The 22806-nt window shown below is 43.1% G+C and overlaps 1 protein-coding gene across 1 annotated transcript in view; it reads right to left on the reverse strand.

The window, feature by feature from the left end:
* Positions 1-19950: 19950 nt before the first annotated feature.
* FAR1 (fatty acyl-CoA reductase 1) overlaps positions 19951-22806 on the reverse strand; it is a 44632-nt gene continuing 41776 nt past the window's right edge. The window contains exons 10-11 of the mRNA XM_056852135.1: positions 21517-21644; positions 19951-20617 (exon numbers count right to left, since the gene is read on the reverse strand). Of these exons, the coding sequence (XP_056708113.1) occupies positions 20455-20617; positions 21517-21644 (291 nt within the window). The 3' untranslated portion in view covers positions 19951-20454. The remainder of the gene's footprint in view (positions 20618-21516; positions 21645-22806) is intronic.

Genomic DNA, 22806 nt, shown 5'->3' on the forward strand with positions numbered 1-22806 from the left:
ACACATGCACAAGATAAGAAACTTTTTAAAAAGCCCCAATCCTCTCTTTATTTATTTACTCTGGTTGCCAACCTCCAGGTACTGAAGCTATTACAACTGATCTCCAGCCAATAGAGATCAGTTCACCTGGATAAAATGGCCACTTTGGCAATTGGACTCTATGGCATGGAAGTCCCTCCCCTCCCCAAACCCCACCCTCCTCAGGCTCTGACCCAAAAACCTCCCACCGGTGGCGAAGAGGGACCTGGCAACCCTATTGATTTACTCACTTACTTACTTAAGATATTTTATGCCACCTCTTTAGAATTCTACTTGAGAGCCACTTCGGCTTTGTCCTCCCCGAATACACCTTTATTCTTTCAACGTGTTAATTCCATTCTCTGCCAATGCTTCAATGCTGCCCTATAAAACAAGGCTGGGATGGTTGCTGTGAACTGTGTTCATTCATCACACCCCACTTCATGGCATCATACCTCTCTAATATTTTAGCAGTACCACCATTTTGTTGCAGATTAACTAACTGATGACAAATTTGATGGGTGAGTGGAGGATGGAAGATTCCCACAAATGTTACACAACAGTCCCTAAGAGTTTACACCCTTCTAAGTCCATTGAAGTCAACAGGCTTAGAAAGGTTTACATCTGTGCTGTACTATAATGTTGGGAGTGAGAAATCAGGAGGTGAATACCATTTGGGAGGAGATTTGTTTACTCTAATAGCTCAGCCTTATGCCCCTGTTGCCCAACAGCAACTACCAGGTAGCTGAAGGGTTGAACAGGGAAGCTAATTCTCTCCGCAAACAGCTGAAGAGCTCGGTGGACTTGGAGTGGTCCATCTCTTCCTCCATAGTCATTCTGGTTAGATGGAGAATGACATTTGAGGAGTTTATATCCACGCCAACGTTGATGCAGTAAATGATCTCGAGGCCCCTTGGCCATCTTCTGGTCCGATGTCGGACCAATTCAGCCAATATTCCTGGACTAATGTTGACAGGATCCTGGGTGCTGTGAAGTTCTCTGCCAATGCTTCACTGCTGCTCTATAAAACAAGGCCAAGATGGTTGCTATGAATGGCATTCATTCATCACACCCCACTTCATGGCAACATAAAGGTAAAGGTCCCCTGTGCAAGCACCGGGTCATTCCTGACCCATGGGGTTGACGTCATATCCCAACATTTACTAGGCAGACTTGGTTTATGGGGTGGTTTGCCAGTGCCTTCCCCAGTCATCCTCCTAGTCATTTTACCGACTTCGGAAGGATGGAAGGCTGAGTCAACCTTGAGCCGGCTACCTGAAACCGGCTTCCGTTGGGATCCAACTCAGGTCGTGAGCAGAGTTTGGACTGCAGTACTGCAGCTTACCACTCTGCACCACGGGGCAACATACCTCTCTAATATTTTAGCAGCACCATTTGGTTGCAGATCAGCTAACTGTATGGCAAGTTTGATGGGTGAGTGGAGGATGGAAGATTCCCACAAATGTTACACAATAGTCCCTAAGCAGAGTTTACACCCTTCTAAGTCCATTGACGTCAACAGGCTTAGAAAGGTTTAAATCTGTACTGGAATATAATGTTGGGAGTGAGAATCAGGAGGTGAATACGGTTGGGATACTCTAATAGCCCAGCCTTATGCCCTTGTTGCCCAACAGCAACTACCAGGTAGCTGAAGGGTTGAGCTGGGAAGGCTAATTCTCCCCACATACAACTGAAGCAGTCAGTGGAATTGGATTGGTCCATCCTTCCCTCCATAGTCATTCTGGTTAGATGGAGAATGCCATTTCAGGAGCTTAGGCGGCAGTGTAGCAAGAGTAAGATCCTTTCCTCAGCCAAGAGCAGCCTAACTGGAAATGGAGTGACAAAAGGATGAAGCAATGTTTGCTGCATAGGGAGAGAATATGGTGAGGTGGTGACCAATTCCTTTTGCTTCATTGCTTCCTTCCTCCCTGATTTATGGGCTAGACTAGAGCATGAATCAGCAATGTGCAGCAATACCAGCAATATGACTATGCAACAATAAAATGTTAGTCTTTAAGGGGCTCCACATAAGTGCCATCAAGTTTCAACCAAATTATGCCACCCTGTGAGGTGGGGTGTTTCTTGCTCCCCCTTTTTGAACCCTCACAAATTCTTCTGGCACCTGTAGCTGAGAGGAGGTTTTAATATTCTTTCAATCCCACAGTCTGTCACGCTTTTTTCTGCAAGGAGGAAGTTTCTCTTTCCTCCCCCCCAGGTGAAATAGAGAGGCTTAGAGGCTGAAGCTGATTTTAAAAGTATGAATATAAATAGAAGTTTATTATTTACAGAAAGGATGTTGGATTGATTGTTTTTCTTCAAGAGAGGCACAAAACTTATTTGGTCACGAGCAGTTCAAATCTTAGATGGTTACAGGCACAGTACTTAGTTCTCAGTACAGCTTCTCCAGGTTACTCAGTAATATACACTGATGTTGTTCAGTACATTCATATACTCAATATACTCAGTGTGGACTCAGACTACCCTAGCACACAGAACACCAGAAAGTGGGGGTTCATGGCTGACTGTTCCCAAGCCTCAGAGTTTAACCCTGTATCCGTTACCACACCCCAACCAATTGCTTTTCAAGGCAAGTGTGGTTTGTCATTGCCTTCCTCTGCAGAGCCTTCCTTGGTGGTCTTCTATCTACCTACGGGCCCTGCTTAGCTTCAAAGATTGGGCTATTCCTGCCTTGCTGCCTTCCCTCCAAGGGGTTCCAAGACCCCTGTTTATCTATTCTTTGTCTTTTAAGCACGGAAAACAGGTGGAACGCAAGGAAAAACTGGAATGGATTTTCCATCCAGCTTTCATTTGCAATTGCATTTGGGTTTTATGTTTTGTTTTCTTAAAGAGTTTTAACACACACACACACACGCAGCACATTATTTTTATTTTTGAGACACAAGGCACATTTGTCAGTTACAAAATTCCTACGCTCTACCCTGAGAACAGGGAAGAGGGCAGGCTGTGATCTCCCTTGTAAAAAAGGTTGCAAAAGACCCTCCTTTTGAGGGAGATGAAGGTAAGGGAAAGGGCTGGAGTGAATCTCATCATGTTGCAATTTCAGGACAATCTGAAGTAAGGTATGCTTCAAATTTTAATGGAAACCAACATTTCAAATGCAATTGTGGCTGTATTTTTCCCTTTAACAAACAGATAATGGAGACAGGCCACTGATCAGCTCTCCTATAATTGCAGTTATTTTTTCAAGGAGGAAGTGGTCCATGGGGATGTGCGTAATGATTCATGATTGCGGTTAGTTTGAGGAAGCATCTGCACCACTGAAAATTTATTTTTCCTCTTCAACAAGTGATTTTTCGTATTAACTGACTTCAGCACAGTGTTGACACCCATCTGCCCGCCTGTTTCACTTCCTTTTCTTTCTGCTCTTCGCTATCCTGCAAAGTTCCCTGTCTGTCAGACATGCTTTGCAAAGGATAACAAGAATCTAAAAAAAAATCATTTCAGTTTGATAGCCATGTTAAGCCAATCTGATTTCCCAGAGTATAAATTTTCATGAGTCAAAGCACACTTCCTCTGATACAAATGAAAATGAAGACCCCCATCAGCCCTTATATCTAGGACAGAGGGCAGGAGGGGTGTTACAAAGAAGAGCCAGTGGTACAGGATCTAGAGGTACAATGCAAAATTTAATCAGATGGACGATATGCATAGAAGTGGGAAATCCAGGAGATTAGTATCAGGGTAAAGGGACAACAAAACTATGTCCCCGTTCAGCACTGGCAGGGGGGTGGGGGTGTTCCATGGTCTTGAACTTGTTAATGAATTTTGTTCAGCAGTTTCCCATTGTAATATCCCTTTGAAACTTCTCTGTAGTACAACTGCCACTCTTCAATCTGCAGTGGAATGTCCAAGAAGATTAAAATGTTCTTCCACTACCTTCTGAGTATTGTGATATATGATGTCAGATTTATTTCCATTTATTCTTTTGTGTAGGGACTTGGCCTGTTTGATGTAAAGAGTAGAAGGGCACTGTTGACACTTGAGGAAGATGAGCACTGTTGACAGCACTGGAAGATGAGCAAGTGAATGAACCTGAGATGGTGCAGGGACTGAGGTGGCGAGGGAGGGAAGCAGTGAGGGAGAAGAGAAGAATAACCTGCAGACCATATTAAGTTGGAGAGGAAAAGGCTAAAGCTTTTATTCAGTACCATCATAGAAGCATCAGGGCAACATAGGGCACAGATCCAACATCAGGTGACCTGCCTGTCAGCTAATGACTCTACCCATCCCCCAGCTTGCCTGCTAGGGGAGCAACCGTGGGATGACAAGTCCAGAGGTCCCACATGGGTGTCCATTACTGTGTGGTTCCTTTGCCACCTGAGGGTTACAGCCCGGTAACTGAGCTGAACGTAACACCAAAGGCCCTCCATCCTCCAGACCCCTTACAGGGGTCCCCAGACCAGGGAAGGCAGGCAAGCAGTCTCCGCAACCCCAAAATTCCATCCGGTCTGATGCCCAAACCGCCATAAGAGATTGGTGAGAAGCCCTCTTCTGCCAGCACTGCTAGAATTCATTATCAAGTTCAGGACAATGGACCCCCAGGGCTGAATAGGGAACTTGGGCTCTTATCCCAGTACAGATGCTAAGCTCTTGCATTTCCCACCTCTATACATATCTCCCAGCTCTAATCAAGCTGATTATGCTTTGCACAGTACCTCTGCGTCCTGATTCCAACTTAGGGTTGCCAGGTCCCTCTTTGCCACTGGCGGGAGCTTTTTGGGGCGGAGCCTGAGGAGAGCAGGGTTTGGGGAGGGGAGGGACTTCAATGCCATAGAGTCCAATGGCCAAAGTGGTCATTTTCTCCAGGTGAACTATCTCTATTGGCTGGAGATCAGTTGTAATAGCAGGAGATCTCCATCTAGTACAGTGATAGCGAACCTTTTAGAGACCGAGTGCCCAAATGGCAACCCAAAACCCACTTATTTGTCGCAAAGTGCCAACACGGCAATTTAACCTGAATACTAAGGTTTTAGTTTAGAAAAAACAACTCATACATTAACATCCTCACTTCATCCCATGCTAGTGGAGTCGCTCTGGCCGCGTGGCTGGACGGTCTCCGGCGGGCGTGCCCCTCACCTTATAGAGCACGTAGTGCAGGTAAAGGTAAAGGGTGCGTCACTGGAAGTCGCGCAGGGTCTCAGCCGGCGGGTAACGGAGCTTGAAGACGAGCAGGCTGCGCTTGCAGCACCGCAGGCAGGAGGCGCTCTGCAGGATGTGCCCGAAGAGCTCCAGCTTAGCCAGCCCTTCGTCCGGTGCAGCGCCGGGCCCCGGCACTCCAAAGGCTGGCTCCCCAAGCCAGGGCTCCCCCAGCGTCTCGCCGCCACCGCACTCCTGGTGGCAGTGCACCTCACTGTCGCACAGCAGTCGGTGGAGGTGCAGGATGGCCTCCAGGGCGCGGATGCTCTCCTTCCAGCCCTCACTCTCGTACTACTGCAGCATGTAGGTGTAGGCGTGCTGCGGCAGCAGCAGCCCCCACCTTCGCTGCTCCATGCCCGCCCCGCCTGCTGCTGCTGCTCCGGAGCCGCTCGGCTGCTCGGAGGCCCATCGGGAGGCTCCGGGAAGCAGGGGGGAAAGGAAGGCGGGAGGCAGGCCCGGGCGGAGGGGAGGGACCAAATGGCCAAAACGCACGGGAGGTTTTGCCTTGGATTTGCAACTCTCTAGATGTGCTGGGGCGACGGCGTGCGTGCCCACAGAGAGGGCTCTGAGTGCCCCCTCTGGCATGTGTGCCATAGGTTCACCACCACTGATCTAGGACTTGGAGGTTGGCAACCCTATTCCAACTGGACCATCTTTGTAACATCCCTCCCAACAGACCCAGATATAAGGGCTAATGGATCTTCGTTCTCATTTGTAACTGAGGAGATGTGCTTTAACTCACAAAATCTTATACCTTGGAAAAAGCTGCTGGTCTTTAAGGTGCTATTGGACTCAAATTTTGTTCTAGGAATCACATAAGAATGGCTATCAAGAAACCTGATAGAAAGAATGTTAGGCATGAAATTAGGCCCCATCAGTTCCAACACTTTTGTCATACTTTGAAACCTGGTTTATAACCATCAGTGCAATCCAGCCAACTGTGTTTCACTGAAATAAAATACTTAAGTTGTTGGATCTTGATGCATGTTTGGACATGTACAAACTTAAGCCCATTTTCCCCCAGAGGGATTCACAGCATTAGCCTGTTGTAGCAAAGAACAACAAGGAGTTTTGTGCCACCTGAAAGAACAGATTTATATTTTAGATCTCTCTAGTACACAAACCTTAGACCCTGATAAATCTGTGCAATGTTAACAGTTAGCGGCTCCAAGAAAGCACACACTTTCACACTCCTTAGTGAAGGTGTGCATACATGTGCATGTGTGCATGCACAGTGTCAGATCAGGAGTTTTGAACTCACAAATACAGAGTCAATCTGTAGCTGTTATCTTTTGGGATTAGCCATATGGCAAATATACTTTCACAAATGGATATACAATGTCCACTTTCTGACTCTGATCTGGCCCAATTCCATTACATCCAATTAAAACCATTATAAATCTGATCAGTGCCCATACATGCATGGAACTAACCCCAACAATGAGATTTCATAACAATTGAAATAGTCTCTTCAGAGAAAGCCAGCTGTTAAATGATGAGCCCGCTGCAATTATGAGATGGACTTCTGCTCTGAGGACATTCAGAACCACAGGTTGGACCCAAAAGACAGTAAGCCAGAGCTGTTCCAGTGGACAGATCTTTCTACCTACCCTTTCTGTTTCAGCCATCTGCTCCCCAGGGCTGGGAGACCCTCAGGAAAACAGGGTTGCACTTACCTGTAACTGTTGTTCATCTAGTTGTCTTCTGTGCAGGCACACATTGGGAACTGTGCCTGAGTAGTCCTGCCATGGAGCGATTCATTTCTTAGCGTAAAACTTACCTAGGGGGTGCCCTCAAGTGGGGTAGCCGACTTGGTTGGTTTATCTGATGAGGAGAGAGAGACTTCTGCTATAACACTGCCTTTGACATGAGGCCCTGTTACCCTTTGCCTTTGGCATGAACTGTTGGCACACTTTGCAGGCATTGACATAATCCTCCTCACCCAGACCCAACAGGCAGAGGTTGTGTTCATCGGAACGGGGCATCTAACTTAGTGGCACGGCGGGCACACTTTTAAAACAATGCCTTCTGAGCCATGTTGAAGGTCAACGTTTGGCTATAAAAATGACACAGAGGAGTATTCAGCGGAGTAGAAATTAATCCCCTCAGCCATGGGTTGAGCAGCTATGCAGTAAGCCCCACAGAGATTGATTCCTGCCTAAACTCTTCCTCTTCGGTTTTCTCTCATGTGTTTTTTCCACAGTTAAAATGTCAAGAAAACTAGCATGAATGAAGAAAGTTTCCCTCAGAGGGTAAGGCAATTCACAGAAGCAAAGACAGTAATGAGCTTGATTGAAACATATCAACTCCGTTGACTGCTCAGGCAGCCCCCATATTGTCACACGATACGTGAAAGGACATTTACTTACCAAGAGATTGTTCGTTTGCTGTGTCTCAGTGGCTGCTGTTGGCCGGGAAACTTGAGCTAGGCTCTGGCTTAGTTAAATAGGACAGCAATTGGTAGCCTGACTGTACAATTATATGGGCTTGTCTCCCTTAGGGAGATTTGGTCAGATCAAAGGAATAAACATTTGCCTAACAGCGAGATCAATTCTTTCATCACTGATTTCGGGAAATACTATGAATCCAAAACCAGGTCAAGGTGAGAGCCTAGATTACAACTTACACAGCCCATCTCTCCATTTTGAATATCCAAATTGAACCAACAGCCAGCCTTAGTTTCTAGTTTTTAGTGCGTTTTGTGGGTCCCTAGGATGTTTATTATCATCATTTTATCCTGCCCTTCCTCCAAGGAGCTCAAAACGCCACCCATGGCTCGGTTGTTCCTTTTTTCATCATAACAACTCTGTGAGGTAGGCTAGGCTCATGACTGGCCCAAAGTCAGCCAGTGAGGTTTTTAGTGAGTGTGGGTCTCCCCAGTCCTAGTTGAACACTAACCATCAAACAACATTGGCTCTCAAAATCAGGTCTTGGTTAACAAAACAGCTTTTTACATTGGTCTTCCTATGTGGAGTTGATATCAATAGCTAGGGGAAGTTTTTAGAAGGCTAAATCCACGAGTCCTGCCCTCCAACTAAGATCTTCCTCATAAGCCCCTACCTTCAGAAGTGAGGCAGATGGCAACTCAAGGAAGTGATTTTCAGTGGTGGCACCTCACCGGTGGAACGTCCTTTCCCCTCAGGCTCACATAGTGAGCCTGTTCTCTTTCAAGTACCAGGCCCAAAATTTATTTTTACTCAGGCTTTTAGTTAAGAGATAGGTCTTTTTACATAGTTTTTGTAATCGCTTGCTTGTAGCCTGTGAACGGTTTTATGAGATTTGTTTTTAGCTCCTGTTCTATGCTGTTTTTATTCTCTGGCTGAGTTTTTAATGGGCTATTGTTAACTTCTTTTATAATGTATTATGTTTTACTCTGTGAGCTTTCTCAAGCAAGTTCTCTGAAAAGGTGGCATAGAAATCTTCTCCCAATTGTATGTCAATTCACCTCACCAATTTCTGCCGGTTTTGCCACCTCCTACAGCAGTGACACTTGGGTTAGAGCTTGGGCCTCGTAGGTTACATCCGAGGGCACCATCCTTAGCTATCTTCAGGAGGAAAATAAAGGGTATTTCTCTGATGACATGAAATTGATATGCACAGAATCTGCTCCGGTCAAGTTTTTAATTATCTGGTTGCAAAGTGTAATGTGAATTGTTTTGCTTTGACGCTGTTCCGCCTTTTTTGTGAGCCACAGTGAGCCCTTTGTGGGAGAGCAAGGATGCAAACTTCTAAAATATTATTTTCTTTAGCAAACAGACATTGTTCTTCCATGTTTCATGATGTTGTTCCAGATTATGGAACTGTAGCTGCTTACTTATCTCGTTTGGAATCACCTGATGTCCACAGCGCATTTATGCTTGCCAGGTTTAATATTCCTTCAAGAGCCATTTTATATGGTAGATATCAGATAATTCCTCTCAGTGACAGGAGCTGTCCATGCATGGTTGGGTTACCTGAACACTTAATTCCTATATTACTGCACTGTAAGTTTTACTTGAGGCCGAGGAATGTTTATATCAGACCCTTGCTGTCGAGTGCTCAGAGTTTCTCAGACCAGCAGTTGGTGGTGTATCTTTTATCAGACAGAAATGCTTTTATTACTCAGCAAGTAGCCAGATGTCTGCTAGCTGTATCAAGGATACGCAAACTGTTTTTACGCGCTCCTAGATAATGTTACTAACAATGTTATTTTAATGCTTCTATATACTATTTGGCTTTTGTAATCTTGTTTTATACCTATGGTGTGGTAAATGCCTAATAAAGGTGATGATGATAATGAACTTCTAAAATAAATGTCAGAGCAGCTTCTATCTGGATCTCAGGCTTCCCCCAAGCACTACCCCCCCTGCCCCCATGGCCTCCAACTGTTAATGTGTCTTATGTCAGGGAGGGGATAAGAACAAGACTGACAAGTGCTAGAATCCTGCAGCAATCAGCTTCATTGCTTTTGGGGGTACTGAAATTCTGAAGCATTTTCTTTGCCATAGAAGCATGTGTCCAATTTCATTAGCAACCTGTAGTTTACTAATTACTAATACTGAACTAAGAGCACAAACATTTCATACGTCAATAGTTCAGTGTTCTTTTTTATCAGCGACACAACGGTCAAGAGAAGACTAAACCTTCAACGAGTGAATCTATTCTGAGCAAAGGGAATATCTGCAGTCAGAATCCAACCCCCCTGCCCCAAAATCCGGGCTCCATTGCCAGGTGTACAAGTCGCTGCTGGTGCCACTTTGGCGTACTTGTGCTAGCACCTGGCAGGTAATTTCCTCCATTCTGGTCTAAAGGTTAAATAATTGAGGAGTCAGTGCTGCAGAAAACTCACTCCAGTTTTGCCCTTGGGTCATACATGCTCCACAATCCCTCTGGTAAAGGTTAAATTCAGATATAATTAGACACAGTTCCTTGACAGAGTAGCCACTAGCTTGAGAAAACAGCGCTTGATGTCTGCTAGCCCTGTTTGTCCCAGAAAAGATATAGCTTTTAAAAATAAGAGCTCATCAGATTTTCCTCTCAGTGGTTTACCATCACAACCCCTTTCACTTTTCCCTTCATACTAAATACTACAACCCTTGGCTCGTAAAAAGCAGATAATTAGGGTGTACCTCTAACCTAAATTTGGATCATTACTAGAAAAACTTTTGAGCTGCACTAAATTCATTCCACTGTAAAAATATATGCAAAGATATTGATCACTGTAGCCCACACTGCCTAGACTCTGGCCACCTTCTTCCCTTACCTAAGAAAGCCTCTGTGCTGAAATGCGCAAGCCTGCATTTCTTCTTTTTTAAAAAAGGCATGTAACCAAATGCACCCAGAAACAGCCTTATTAAACTAAGTGCAGCACATTCCTATTAAAAATGAATGTCCAGGGCTTTAAATGAGAGTCGCAAAGAATGAAAATAACGGAGGACTCTCTTTCCAAATGAAATATTTAAACGGAGGAAAACCACACGTGTTGACGTCGCAAAGATCATTCGTAGCTGGAAACCACAACCTCACGCTTCCAGGTAGTAGACCTCAACAATTCAGCTAAGTAATTTGGAAAGAAAAAACATTGCAAGAATGCACTTGGCTTTCCCTTTGCGCTTAAATAGAATCTCTGTGTAAATAGCAACTTTACTATCAGCAAAAGTATGCACATTAATCCTTCATTTTGGCCTATTATTCATCTGTTCAAAAGGTCCAAGTGGAAAGTGGGCTCCTCCCTTTTTTCCTCATTGTATGAGAATTTGTGTGGGGATGGCGGTGGGTGGGAAGTGAGACACTCCTAGGCCATTTATGCACGGGAGGTTTTGCCTTGGATTTGCCACTCTCTAGATGCACATTTTCCCCATCCGAATTCTCCAAACTCTGCATAGAGGCTTATCTTTGAGTTTTGAGAATTTGGATGGGAAAAATGTGCATCTAGAGAGCGGCAAATCCAAGGCAAAACCTCCCATGCATAAATGGCCCTAGACAAGCTGGGGTTATAAACAGAGTAAAAAAAAAAAGGAGTCTGAAAATTTTGTAGCTATTTTAAGTCAATGATCCTATTATATCTTTGCACCTTGGTGGCTGCCTGTCGGATTTTTCCAAGTTTTGTTAAAGTGCCTCCAGCCCAATTACTATTACGATGCCAGCTTCCCACAGTGGAGTCAGATTGATTCTGTACTGTGTGTGTTAAGTGCCGTCAAATCACTTCCGACTCATGGCGACCCTATGAATCAAAGTCCTTCAAAATGTCCTATCTCTGACAACCTTGCTTAGATCTTGCAAATTGAGGGCTGCACCAGTTGGCTCTTTAGAAGGCTTTTCAAGGGAAAGCATAGGGGGAATGCTTCAAAAGAGTAAATTAGGGTGTGCAGTCAGAAATTGCCAGCCCAATGTTTAGGAAATGGGATTAGGTTGGCAATGTGACATAACTCCCAGTTCTGATGCTATCACTCCCATTAGTTGGTGGTTTCTCTTCATGCAGACAAATCTCCAGGTTTACGAATCACCATTGAAACATGATGCAGGACATAAAGTCAATATGCCAAAGCATCTTTTGTTCCATATTGAGCTCTATGCCCTAGATTCCAATGCCTCAACACAAGCCACTTGGAATTGTTCCCATAAGCAAACTACACTTTTTAAAGTGATGAGTAGGGACAGTCACTTTCAAAATGGAGTTATGGATGGACGAAGGTTATTCATTTAAACCATACTTTGGTAGAGGGGTTGTATGATGTATTTTCTTATTACTGTACTTAGCTCAAAGAGCCAACCATGGTTTTAAATGTCTGGCTTTACACATTTTTACGTACTCTATTTTATGATTTTTACTTATATTGTAAACTGCCTGGAGCTCTGTAAGTAAGAAAGCTGGCTAATAAATATTTTAAATTTTTTAAAAATGCTTTAAACAAAACAAAAAACATTTTAAATAAAACAAAATAAAGAGGAAGGAATGAATTAAAAGGGTTTCTTGGCTGTAAACACAAAATGCAAGTTAACAGACTATTTTCCTTCAGTTTTAAAAGCTGTGTCCCTGAAATGGTCTTTTGAACTTGGGAATGGAGGAGGAAGAGAGCATGAGTGGGGGGGGGGGGGAAGAAGCAGGCTCTCGCAACCTCTTGCATCACTTCCCAGATCCTCTGATGTCTACCCCTCTGCCCACCAAGCACATAGGTGGTGATTTATGCTCTGAATCGAATTGTATTTTGCTGAGCTGTCACTTCTTCAGAGAAACTACATTATTATGGCTAAAATGTTTACTCATTCTATTAATGCACTTTGTCCTAGGCCAAACGTTATAACAAGCCTGTAACAACCAGAGGATCATTTTTATGTTTTTTTTTTAAAGGAAATTGATTTTAATCACCTTCTGGTCATGTAATGTGGATGGTGATAAATGATATTCACATGTTAATATTGCTATTCTACCCCCTACCACAAAGCAAGCAGACACACTGTACATTTTAGAGTGCTGTTCCATAAATTAAAAGCATCAAAATGAACGGCAGTTTGGAGTGAAGAGCGAGTGAGCGAAACTGAACCTTGCTTTTGTTCCCCAAATCAGATGTAAGTGTGGAAAACTGAATTTGTGCTTCTCACTCACAGCAGTCAGCAAGTACCCTATTTCCTTCCCTCTTCTCAGCAAAATATGAAAACCCTCAACATAGGCAATATAAAACAGTACAGGCAGGATGGCGGGATGTGAGCAGTGGGGTGCCTCAGGGATCTGTGTTGGGACCGGTGCTTTTCAACCTGTTCATCAATGACCTGGAGTTGGGGTTAAACAGTGAAGTAGCCAAGTTTGCAGATGACACCAAATTATTTAGGGTGGTTAAAACAAAATCGGACTGTGAAGAGCTCCAGAAGGATCTCTGCATACTGGAAGAATGGGCATTAAAATGGCAAATGAGATTCAATGTGAGTAAGTGTAAAGTGATGCATATTGGGACAAAAATTCCCAACTTCACATATACACTGATGGGATCTGTGCTGGCAGCAACAGACCAAGAAAGGGATCTTGGGGTGGTAGTGAAGATGTCAACCCAGTGTGTGGCTGCTGTAAAAAAGCCAAATTCCATGCTGGCCATAATTAGACGAGGAATAGAGAATAAAACTGCTGGTATCATACTGCCCTTGAACAAATCTATGGTGAGACCACACTTGGAATACTGTGTACAGTTCTGGTCACCACACCTAAAAAAGGATATTACAGACTTGAGAAGGTGCAGAAAAGAGCAACCAAAATGATTAGGGGACTAGAGCAACTGTCCTATGGGGAGCGGTTAAGATGCTTAGGGCTGTTTAGCTTGGAAAGAAGGCGGCTGAGGGGAGACATGATAGAGGTCTATAAAATTATGCATGGTTTGGAGAGAGTGGACAGGGAGACGTTTTTCTCCCTCTCCCATAATACTAGAACATGGGGTCATCTGCTAAAGCTGGAGGGTGAGAGATTCAAAACAGATAAAAGGAAGTATTTTTTCACACAACGCATGGTTAAATTGTGGAACTCCCTGCCCCAGGAAGTGGTGATGGCTGCCAGCTTGGAGGGCTTTAAGATGGGAGTGGACATATTCATGGAGGAGAGGGGTATTCATGGCTGTTAGTTAGAATGGATACTAGTCATGCTGCATACCTATTCTCTCTAGTATCAGAGGAGCATGCCTATTGTTTGGGTGCTTTGGAACACAGGCAGGACGGTGCTGCTGAGGTCGTCTTGTTAGTGGCTTCCTAAAGGCACCTGGTTGGCCACTGTGTGAACAGACTGCTGGACTTGATGGGCCATTGATCTGATCCAGCAGGGCCTTTCTTATGTTCTTATGTTCTTAGGCAATACAGGGGAAAAATGAAGATATTCACAGAAGAATCAAGTTAAAGTCTCCAGTTGCTATACATATTCAATTTTTGGTAAACAAAAAATGTTTAAATAAAAAATTCCTATTACCTTGAAGATGTTACAAGTATTAAAAGAATTCCTACAGTTGCAATCCATTTTTACTATTATTTACCGCTTTCAGTGTTTAAAGCATTTCACACACATTGTGCTGCTGTAGTCCTTACAATAGCCTTGTATGTAAGCCATATCTGTTATGGGAAGTAAGAACATAAGAAAAGCCATGCTGGATCAGACCAAGGCCCATCAAGTGCAGCAGTCTGTTCATGCAGCGGCCAACCAGGTGAACTGCAGCAGCATTGTCCTGCCTGTGTTCCACAGCACCTAATATAATAGGCATGCTCCTCTGATCCTGGAGAGAATAGGTATGCATCATGACTAGTATTTCATTTTGACTAGCAAGCATGGATAGCCTTCTCCTCCATGAACATGTCCACTCCCCTCTTAAAGTCTTCCGAGTTGGCAGCCATCACATCATCTTGGGGCAGGGAGTTCCACAATTTAACTATACGTTGTGTGAAGAAATACTTCCTTTCATGTTTTGAATCTCTCACCCTCCAGCTTCAGATGACCCCACGTTCTGGTATAATGAGGGAGAAAAGCTTCTCCCTGTCCACTCTCTCTATACCATGCATAATTTTATAGACCTCTACCATATCTCCCCTTAACTGCTAAGGGTGTCTAGACCAAGGCCACCTATTGAGTTCATAACAGAGGCAAAATTTGAACTAGGGACTTCCCACAGCTTAGCCAGTATGCCACACCAACCACCCAAACTGCTATATAATATTTTAGTACTCTAACTCTCAGTGCTCTAAGACATCACCCTTCAAAAATGGCTGAATTAAGCCCTTTGAAGACTCAGAAGAAAAATCTGCCTGCATTCCAAAAACCTTAATATTGTTGCATATTTTGCATTACCCTTTGGGATTCATTCCTAAGTGAAATCTTCCCTTTAAGTCTGATATAAATTCAAAATAGCCCAGAGGAACACGTAAAGTGCAATCCTAAATAAAAAGGTTAAGCTGCAGGCAGCCCAAATAGATTGTTTTAAAATGCTTTGAGAGTATCTTGCATTTGACAGGGTTGTCTGAATCAGTGGGCAAAAATGCACGGTCGCTTTCACCTCCTTTATTCCGTTTCATCCAGGATTCAGCCAGGATCGAATGCATGCGTTTCACCGAATGTGCATTCGATCCTGGCTGAAACAGGGAATGTGTGTGTGTAAAGTGCCTTCAAGTCACAGCCGACTTATGGCGAACCCTTTTGGGGTTTTCAAGGCAAGAGACTAACAGAGGTGGTTTGCCAGTGCCTTCCTCTGCACAGCAACCCTGGTATTCCTTGGTGGTCTCCCATCCAAATACTAACCAGGGCTGACCCTGCTTAGCTTCTGAGATCTGACGAGATCAGGCTAGCCTGGGCCATCCAGGTCAGGGCGAAACGGAATAAAGGAGGCTAAAGCGACCACGTGTTTTTGCCCAGTGTTTCCCTGCCTGTGGGTTACAAACCCTCCGCAAGTGGGTTGCAGGCCCTCCCTCCCTAATGGCAGCCCCTGCCCTTTACATCCTTCTCTTTCTTTCCTCATCGCATTCTCACCTGCCCCTCCATCATGAGGGGAAAAAGCCACCCGGCAACTAGAAACTTAAATTGGGTCATTGAAACAAATGGGGGGGGGGGAAGGATGGAAAATAAGTGGGAGTTGCTCAGCATCCCATGGAAAAACCAGATAGAAAGCTCTGTCTTGGTGCCGCTCCTTCAGCAGCCCAACCTCCTGCCCAGCTCCCTGCATTGCTTCACTGCCCTCTTACCTACTGTGGGAGATGGACTAACCCTTCCCGCTAACCTTTTCACCATCATCTGCTATCTCCTCAGCCCACCAACCCCCACTCAAACTTTGGCTCAGCTGGCAGAAGAAGAGATGAATCCCCTCTTGCTTGAGGCTTGTAGTGAGAGGTAGCTACACCTTTTGTGTTATGTTTGTTGATTTCTCAAAAAAAAAAACACATCAGGTTGGGCACTATAGAACATGGAATTCTGGAATTGATGGTCATAGTTTGCCAAGGGCACCGAAAACCATGAGCCAGCTCTGGATGGGTTACCCTACCAAAAAAGTTGGAAACCACTGGTCTGAATGATAGCCAGGGCAGAGATGTGTGGGCCTCTATTACGGTTTTTGTTTTGCCCTTTCTCCAAGGAGCTTAAGGTAGCACACATGTTCTTTCCACCTGATATATAAATATAAGCTATATGGCTTAATGGGGATTTTAACTCAAGTTTCCCCAGTTTAAAGATTTCTACAGATGGAAGGTTTCCCATCCATTGAAGTGTAACTTTGCCGCCCCCTTTCCCCACAGCCTACAAATGGCCTCTCAAACAGTGTTCCTGGGGGATAGCTTGGGAGAACTAGAGGCCTTCTGCAGGGGAGAGGGGGAATTGGCAAAAGTTGCCACTCATTACACCCAAAGAAATTTTAGGTGAGATCCATCCCCTAGGCAAACACTAACCACCATACCACAAAAAGTATTTATGGGAAATGTATTGCATCTTTATTCATGTACTACAGTACCTGAAAAACATGGAACTCACTATCTGCACAAAAGGTAAAGTTGTCATGTAGCCATTTAATTCATTTCTACTGTAACAGAGAAGATAAATTGTTGGGTGGAACTGTCGATTGTGTACTGTGTTCAGGCTTTACTGCAAAAAGCAGAGATAGTAGTAAATAAACAGCATGTGCGCATTCAAACCAACCAGTGCATACTTACTTTGGACTTCTGATTATATGAACCACATCAAAATACCTTACGCTTATTGAGACTATTTGTTTATCAAGGTCAGTATTGTTTAGTCTGACTGGTAGCAGTTATCTGGGGTCCCAGGTATGGATCTTTCACATCATCTATACTTCACCCATTTAATTGGAGATATTGGTGTTTTATGCATTCCGTTTCAGCCAGGATCAAATCTTTGGGTATGCATGCTACCTCATTCCTTGGAAGCTCAACGCTGTTTCAACGCAAAATGAACCCGGCTTTTCCCATTCCTTTCCTTGTCCGAATTAAACTGTGGATCCTGGCTCATTCCAGAATCACTGAGCGAGCGTACAACTTTCTTGGGCTGAGCTTTGCCCCACCCTTTTCCAAACCCCTTTTCAAGGCAGCATGCTGATAGCCAAACAGGGGAAGCACAGAAGATTGGCTTCTCTCACAGCCAATCACGAAGCAGTTGTAAAGAGGCAGGGATTCAAATGCTTCCTGCTACCTTGGAGCACTTTCTGAGCAAAAGAAAGGCCTTTTAAAAAATGAGGCTTGGATTTCTCCCCCCACCCTTCTTTCAGATTGCTCCGGGGTTTTTTTGTTCTTAAAATGCTTTTTTATGTGGCAGTTGGGTTTTGGGGTGAAGGAAATCTTCTCTCGTGAGGTAAGCCAATTACAGAGCAGCATTTAAAGGGGTGGGACTTGATTTGAACTTGGGAGACTGCTTTTCTGTATTGATGCCTCCATTAGCACACAGTTTCGTCCCTGACCATTCCAGCCAATGCATACAGTTTTCCCCAACCTGGGTTACTAACGATTCTGGCTGAAACAGGGAATAAAAGAGGTTAAAGCGACCATTCATAAATGACCGCTGTGGACTGAACCTGGGACCCTGATTGAAACACCTTCTGCATGCAAAGCAGTTGATCTACCACTGAGCCTCCCACTCCTCCCAAAATACACAGTAAATTCACACAGGTCTGCCTGGGAAGGCTCTTCGATCAAGGAATGATTTGCTCACAATTTGTACTTCTATACTTGCACTTTTTTAATATTTCAAGACAGGAAAAATACTTTTTAAGGGTGACAAGAATAGTTGGGAATGATCTGCTAATTCTGTATTTTTCTCATTTCTGGAAAGCAGACCATTTCAAAATGTTTGGGTGGTGGCTTAACTAGTCCGATTTCATCAAAATAGGATTTCTATTAGTGCTTCTACACAGTTTACACAACTTGATACAGTCAACAAACATCATATTCAGGAATTTGTTTATTTTTGGTTTACATACAAAGGCACCCAATATTTGTTTTATAAAAGCTTATGATTTAAAATTTTGTTTGCAGGATCGGTTTCTACATCAGAGAACCCCAGTGCAGGGTAATGTTCTTCCTATGGTCCCAAATTATAAATTCTGGCACACCTATTGAATGATCACCTGTTTTAAAATGCTCTCTTCTGTTACTTCGGATGTCAGTATTTGTAAAGTCAATGAGTAGACTTCTTAGAATAATACACAAAATTATAGATCCCATTTGTTTTAGTTAACAATTCTGATAATATGAACTGCAACACCACAAGACCCAGATATGAAAGTAACTTAAACTGTAATGATTTTTGTGGAATGCTGGAACACTGAAAGAGCATAGTGTAATTGCGCTGTGTGAGGAAAAACTAAACATTCAAATCAAGCTCAAAGCCAGGGACTCCAAGATGGCAGCCTTTACATATTAGAATCTCACAGGAAAAATTACCTAACTCATTTAATCACCAATTCCCTTCACCATTGTTATGAACAGTGGCATGTTTTTTTATCAGCTGTATTCATTTGCGAAGTTTCGTAAGAACAAGATACACTGAGGAAAGTGAACATAACACCCAAGCACCTTACAAATGCTTCTTTCACCGAGTTAAATCCCATTCACACAGATCATGGTAGGGTTGTAGAACTCCAGGCACCTTGTGCAAAAAAAGTCTACAGGCATGCTCAAATCCTAAGTAAACAATTTCAAGTCCAAAGGTGGATGAGAAAGAGTTAGGAGGCAGCTGTAACATAATAGGAATATTGCCAACTGTAACCATCTTAATTCACAAAAATCCGCTATTTATTGTACATTCCATCACTGTCACAGCAGTCTCTCACACTTCTTAATGTGTGGTCCTTGACCATGCAACATTTCTATTTCCGTAAAGAGTACACATAAAACTTTTACAATTACATATAAGTTCTAAGTGAGATAATTTTATCTTCTGCTAGGAAGCTCCTGCTCCAAATTTAGATACACTTGCAAGAAAGAAGTTAAAACTTCCACAGCAGCTGAGTAAAAGAAATGTGCTTTGTGTAATTCTTATATTGTTCATTCAGAATTCAATCTCAATTTACCTAGACAGTGATTATAAAAAGAAACAGCTACGGTACAAGTTGATCAGTTTACTACTATCGTACCGTAGAGGAATGTTAATGTTCATACAGAATTTTATGCAAATAAGTTGTACAGCAAAATTTAAGTACTGAATTATATTTAATCTTTATTGAGGACTTCTAATATTTTGTTTCTCATGGAAGCAAATTAAACATGCAGAAAATGGATTCATGTTTACTTAAGTAGCAGCTATTCAATATCATCTTTGTGTTTCCTCCATTTCTAAAAATAATGCCAAGTCTTATTTAGCATATATATGTTGACTTTACAGCTTAGAAGAAAGTGACTGAGAATTCGGTTTAAAAATTCTGGGGGTATGGTGCTTCCTAAACAGATTTATGTTCTGGATCTCAGAACAAAAATTTAAGAAGTTCCTGATTTCTTGCGCCACTTTGGAAAAATTCTAGTGACCTGTAAAAATGTGTTTCCCTCGTTTGCATTTATCCTAAGGAATAAAGCTTACTTCTTCCCTCAGCCATACAATCAGTTCTTATAAGTTACAGTTCAGGATGTGAGGAAAGTCACTGTTTGCCCTTGTTTTCTCAACTAGGGGAGTTTGTATGCAGCAGTGAGGGTGCCTATGCTGACAAAAACACACACGTCCTTCTCGATCATGGCCAATTATTTCAGCCTCCTGTGGGTCAGCCTGGGTCAAGTAGGTGCACTTTCAAAAGCAGACCGAAACGGGTTCAACTTAGGAAGGTCTCGTTGCAATAAGTAAACTTCACATCTTTACAGTCACCAGGAAGGAGGCAAGAGCAATAAAAGACTAACAGAAAAATCAAACTCACAATCATTTACAAGGACATTGCAATTTTAAAAGTCTCAAATAAATAAGTCTATCACCTAAGTCAATAATTGGTTCACCTTAACTAATGAGCTTATTTGCCATAAAAATTAAGTTTACTATCTTAAGGCAGATTTTAATTCAATGCATTCCAGAATTGCACAGTTACACTGGTCAGTGGCCTAAAGGTTTACCTCACACAGAGATATTAAATCTGTTTTGTTGGATATTTAACCTACATATTTACCGAATGACAGATTGCTCCGGAACCAGCCATATAATCTTTACAGAAATACACAATTAAGCATCACATGTACTGTATTTCACAATCCAGATCTAATACTTCATGTTTTTACAAAAGACAAGATGAGTAGGTACATTATACGGCTTTGTGCCATTAGACCACCATATGCATAGATGTCCTAATGCTAGAATTGTCCTCTTCAGTATCTCATAGTACTAGAGGCTCTGAAGTAAGAGAGGAACTTGTAACACAGGCTCACAACAAAATACCAGATGTTTCTTGCCATTTGTGATCTTGCGATGAAGACACGCCAAATGAGAATAACAAGCACTGTATTGAAGCCATACCGGATGTTCCTTAACCTAGGAAATAAATAAAACACAAATCAAGAAAAATGCGGAAAACAACACATGATGCTGACTGGCAAATAAGGTAGGAATGCAGTAGTTTTAATACAGAGCTTAAACTTATCCACAGGCAAGAGGCCTAATCACCAACTTGGATATATTTATTTAGAAAAGTCCTATGTTGCTAGAGACACCGAGACTGATTGTACTGGGAGACTTCAACACGCATGCTGAGGGTTCCTTGCCAGGGCGAGCCCAGGATTTTATAGCTTCTTTGGCTGCCCCAGGCCACTCTCAAATCATGATGGGCCCAACACATGAATGAGGTCATCGCTTGGACTTAAATTTCTTGCACTGAGTCTTTGAGGAAAGGTCTAGTTTCAGGGTTGGAGATTCAGCCTAAAACCATGGTCTGATGATCACTACCCAATTAAGGGAAAGGTGAATGTGGCTCTGAGACCTTGCAGGACAAAGGGCTCCAGTTAAAATGGTTTGCCCATGGAGGCTCATGAATCCCACTGCATTTCGGAATGTTCTGGGGGGGGGGATTTTAGGATTCCAAAGGCATGCTTTGCTGCAGTAGGAGTTTAGAACGTGAAGCTCCATGGTTTATCGTGGAGCTGGGTGACATGAAGAGGACTGGGAGATGTCTACAGTGATGCTGGCAGAAACCTCATACTGAATCTGACAGAACATCCTATAGAGCACATTGGGAGACCTATGAAGCAGTGGTGACAATGGCAAAGAAATGTTACTTCTCTGCTATCATTACATCAGTTGGTAATGCCCAACCCAATTATTTAAGGTATCTTAGCATCTATTGGATCCTAGATCTAAGCCTTTATTGTCCAATGCAAAGGAGGAAAAATGCAAAAACTGCATCAACAGAATAGAGGAAAAATATAAAGACGTACTTATTCAAATGTTTCCTAGCTGCTGGGAGACCAGACATTTCCTCATTCAGAACATATTTCTTTGTTCCCATACAGTAGTTTTCCATATATTCTGCCCAATGTAACTGGCGGACATCAAAATTAAATACCTGCCATATAATAAAAATTGTTATTATTACGATAAATTTTCCATATATTTATTTAAAGGCTAAGTATTAACAGTGGGAGGGGGCATCATGGTATAGTCTGATCTCATCAGATCTCATAAGCTTAGCAGGGTCATCCCAGGTTAGTACTTGGATGGGAGACCACCAAGGAATACCAGGGTTGCTATGCAGAGGAAGGCACTGGCAAACCATCTCTGTTAGTCCCTTGCCTTGAAAACCCTGTAAGGGGTCATCATAAGTCGGCTGCGACTTTACTGTACTTTACACACACACTCAAAAGTATTAAGAGCAGCACAGATGAAAATTCTTTGTACATTAAGGCAACTGCAAAGTTACTGAGTCCCAAGTACAGTGTATTAGGATATCCTTGGATCACACTAAGAGTTCAAATGGGCATGATACTGGGAGTTCCAAAAGCGAAACTCCCAGAATGCATCTCAAAGAATTAGATATACAAGAACCCAATTGAGATTAGGACTATAGCCTGAGTTTCAGCCTCACCCGTGTCATTTTCCTGACTGAAAATGTCCCCAGGGAGCCAGTATTTGCTTCCATGGGAAAACATACTTTGGATACGACTATTTGGCTCTTATAAGGCCAAGTCTGAGGCCTAATCTATACAATAAGGTTGTTTTGTTTTGTTAAAACAGCAGCTGCAGGGAACTTATTTCCCCAAGCACCCAGATTCAGACTGGGAGCATAGTGCAGGGGAAGAAGGGACCTCTACCTTCCTCGTACTGTTTTCTTAAGCCACAATGGCTCTAGGGAGCACTCTCTCCCATTGCAGGGCTGCAGCCCCACAACTGGGCACATAATCCCCCCCAACTGTTTCACCTTGAGAAAGCTGTGTAGAGGGGCCATAGTCCCTGCAGTCACCATCTGGCTGCAGGGGAAAGTGAGTCAGGTTGGGGGAACCCTCATTTTAAAAGTAGTTCATGCCCAGACAGAAGTATGAAGTGGAAGCAGCCTTGGTTTATTAGCCCCTTCATTATACATTTTTTAAAGCAATCCCCTGGTTTATCTACCTCCTGAATAGGGCAACAAAGCAGCTATTCTTGTACAGCGCTTTTTGTCAAAAGGGGAATTTTTAAGCTGCCCGACACAAAATAAATAAGGATAACTGCAGATTATTTTTTCACAGTGG

Source organism: Euleptes europaea, chromosome 6 (assembly GCF_029931775.1).
Source record: "Euleptes europaea isolate rEulEur1 chromosome 6, rEulEur1.hap1, whole genome shotgun sequence".
NCBI classification, from domain to species: Eukaryota; Metazoa; Chordata; class Lepidosauria; order Squamata; family Sphaerodactylidae; genus Euleptes; species Euleptes europaea.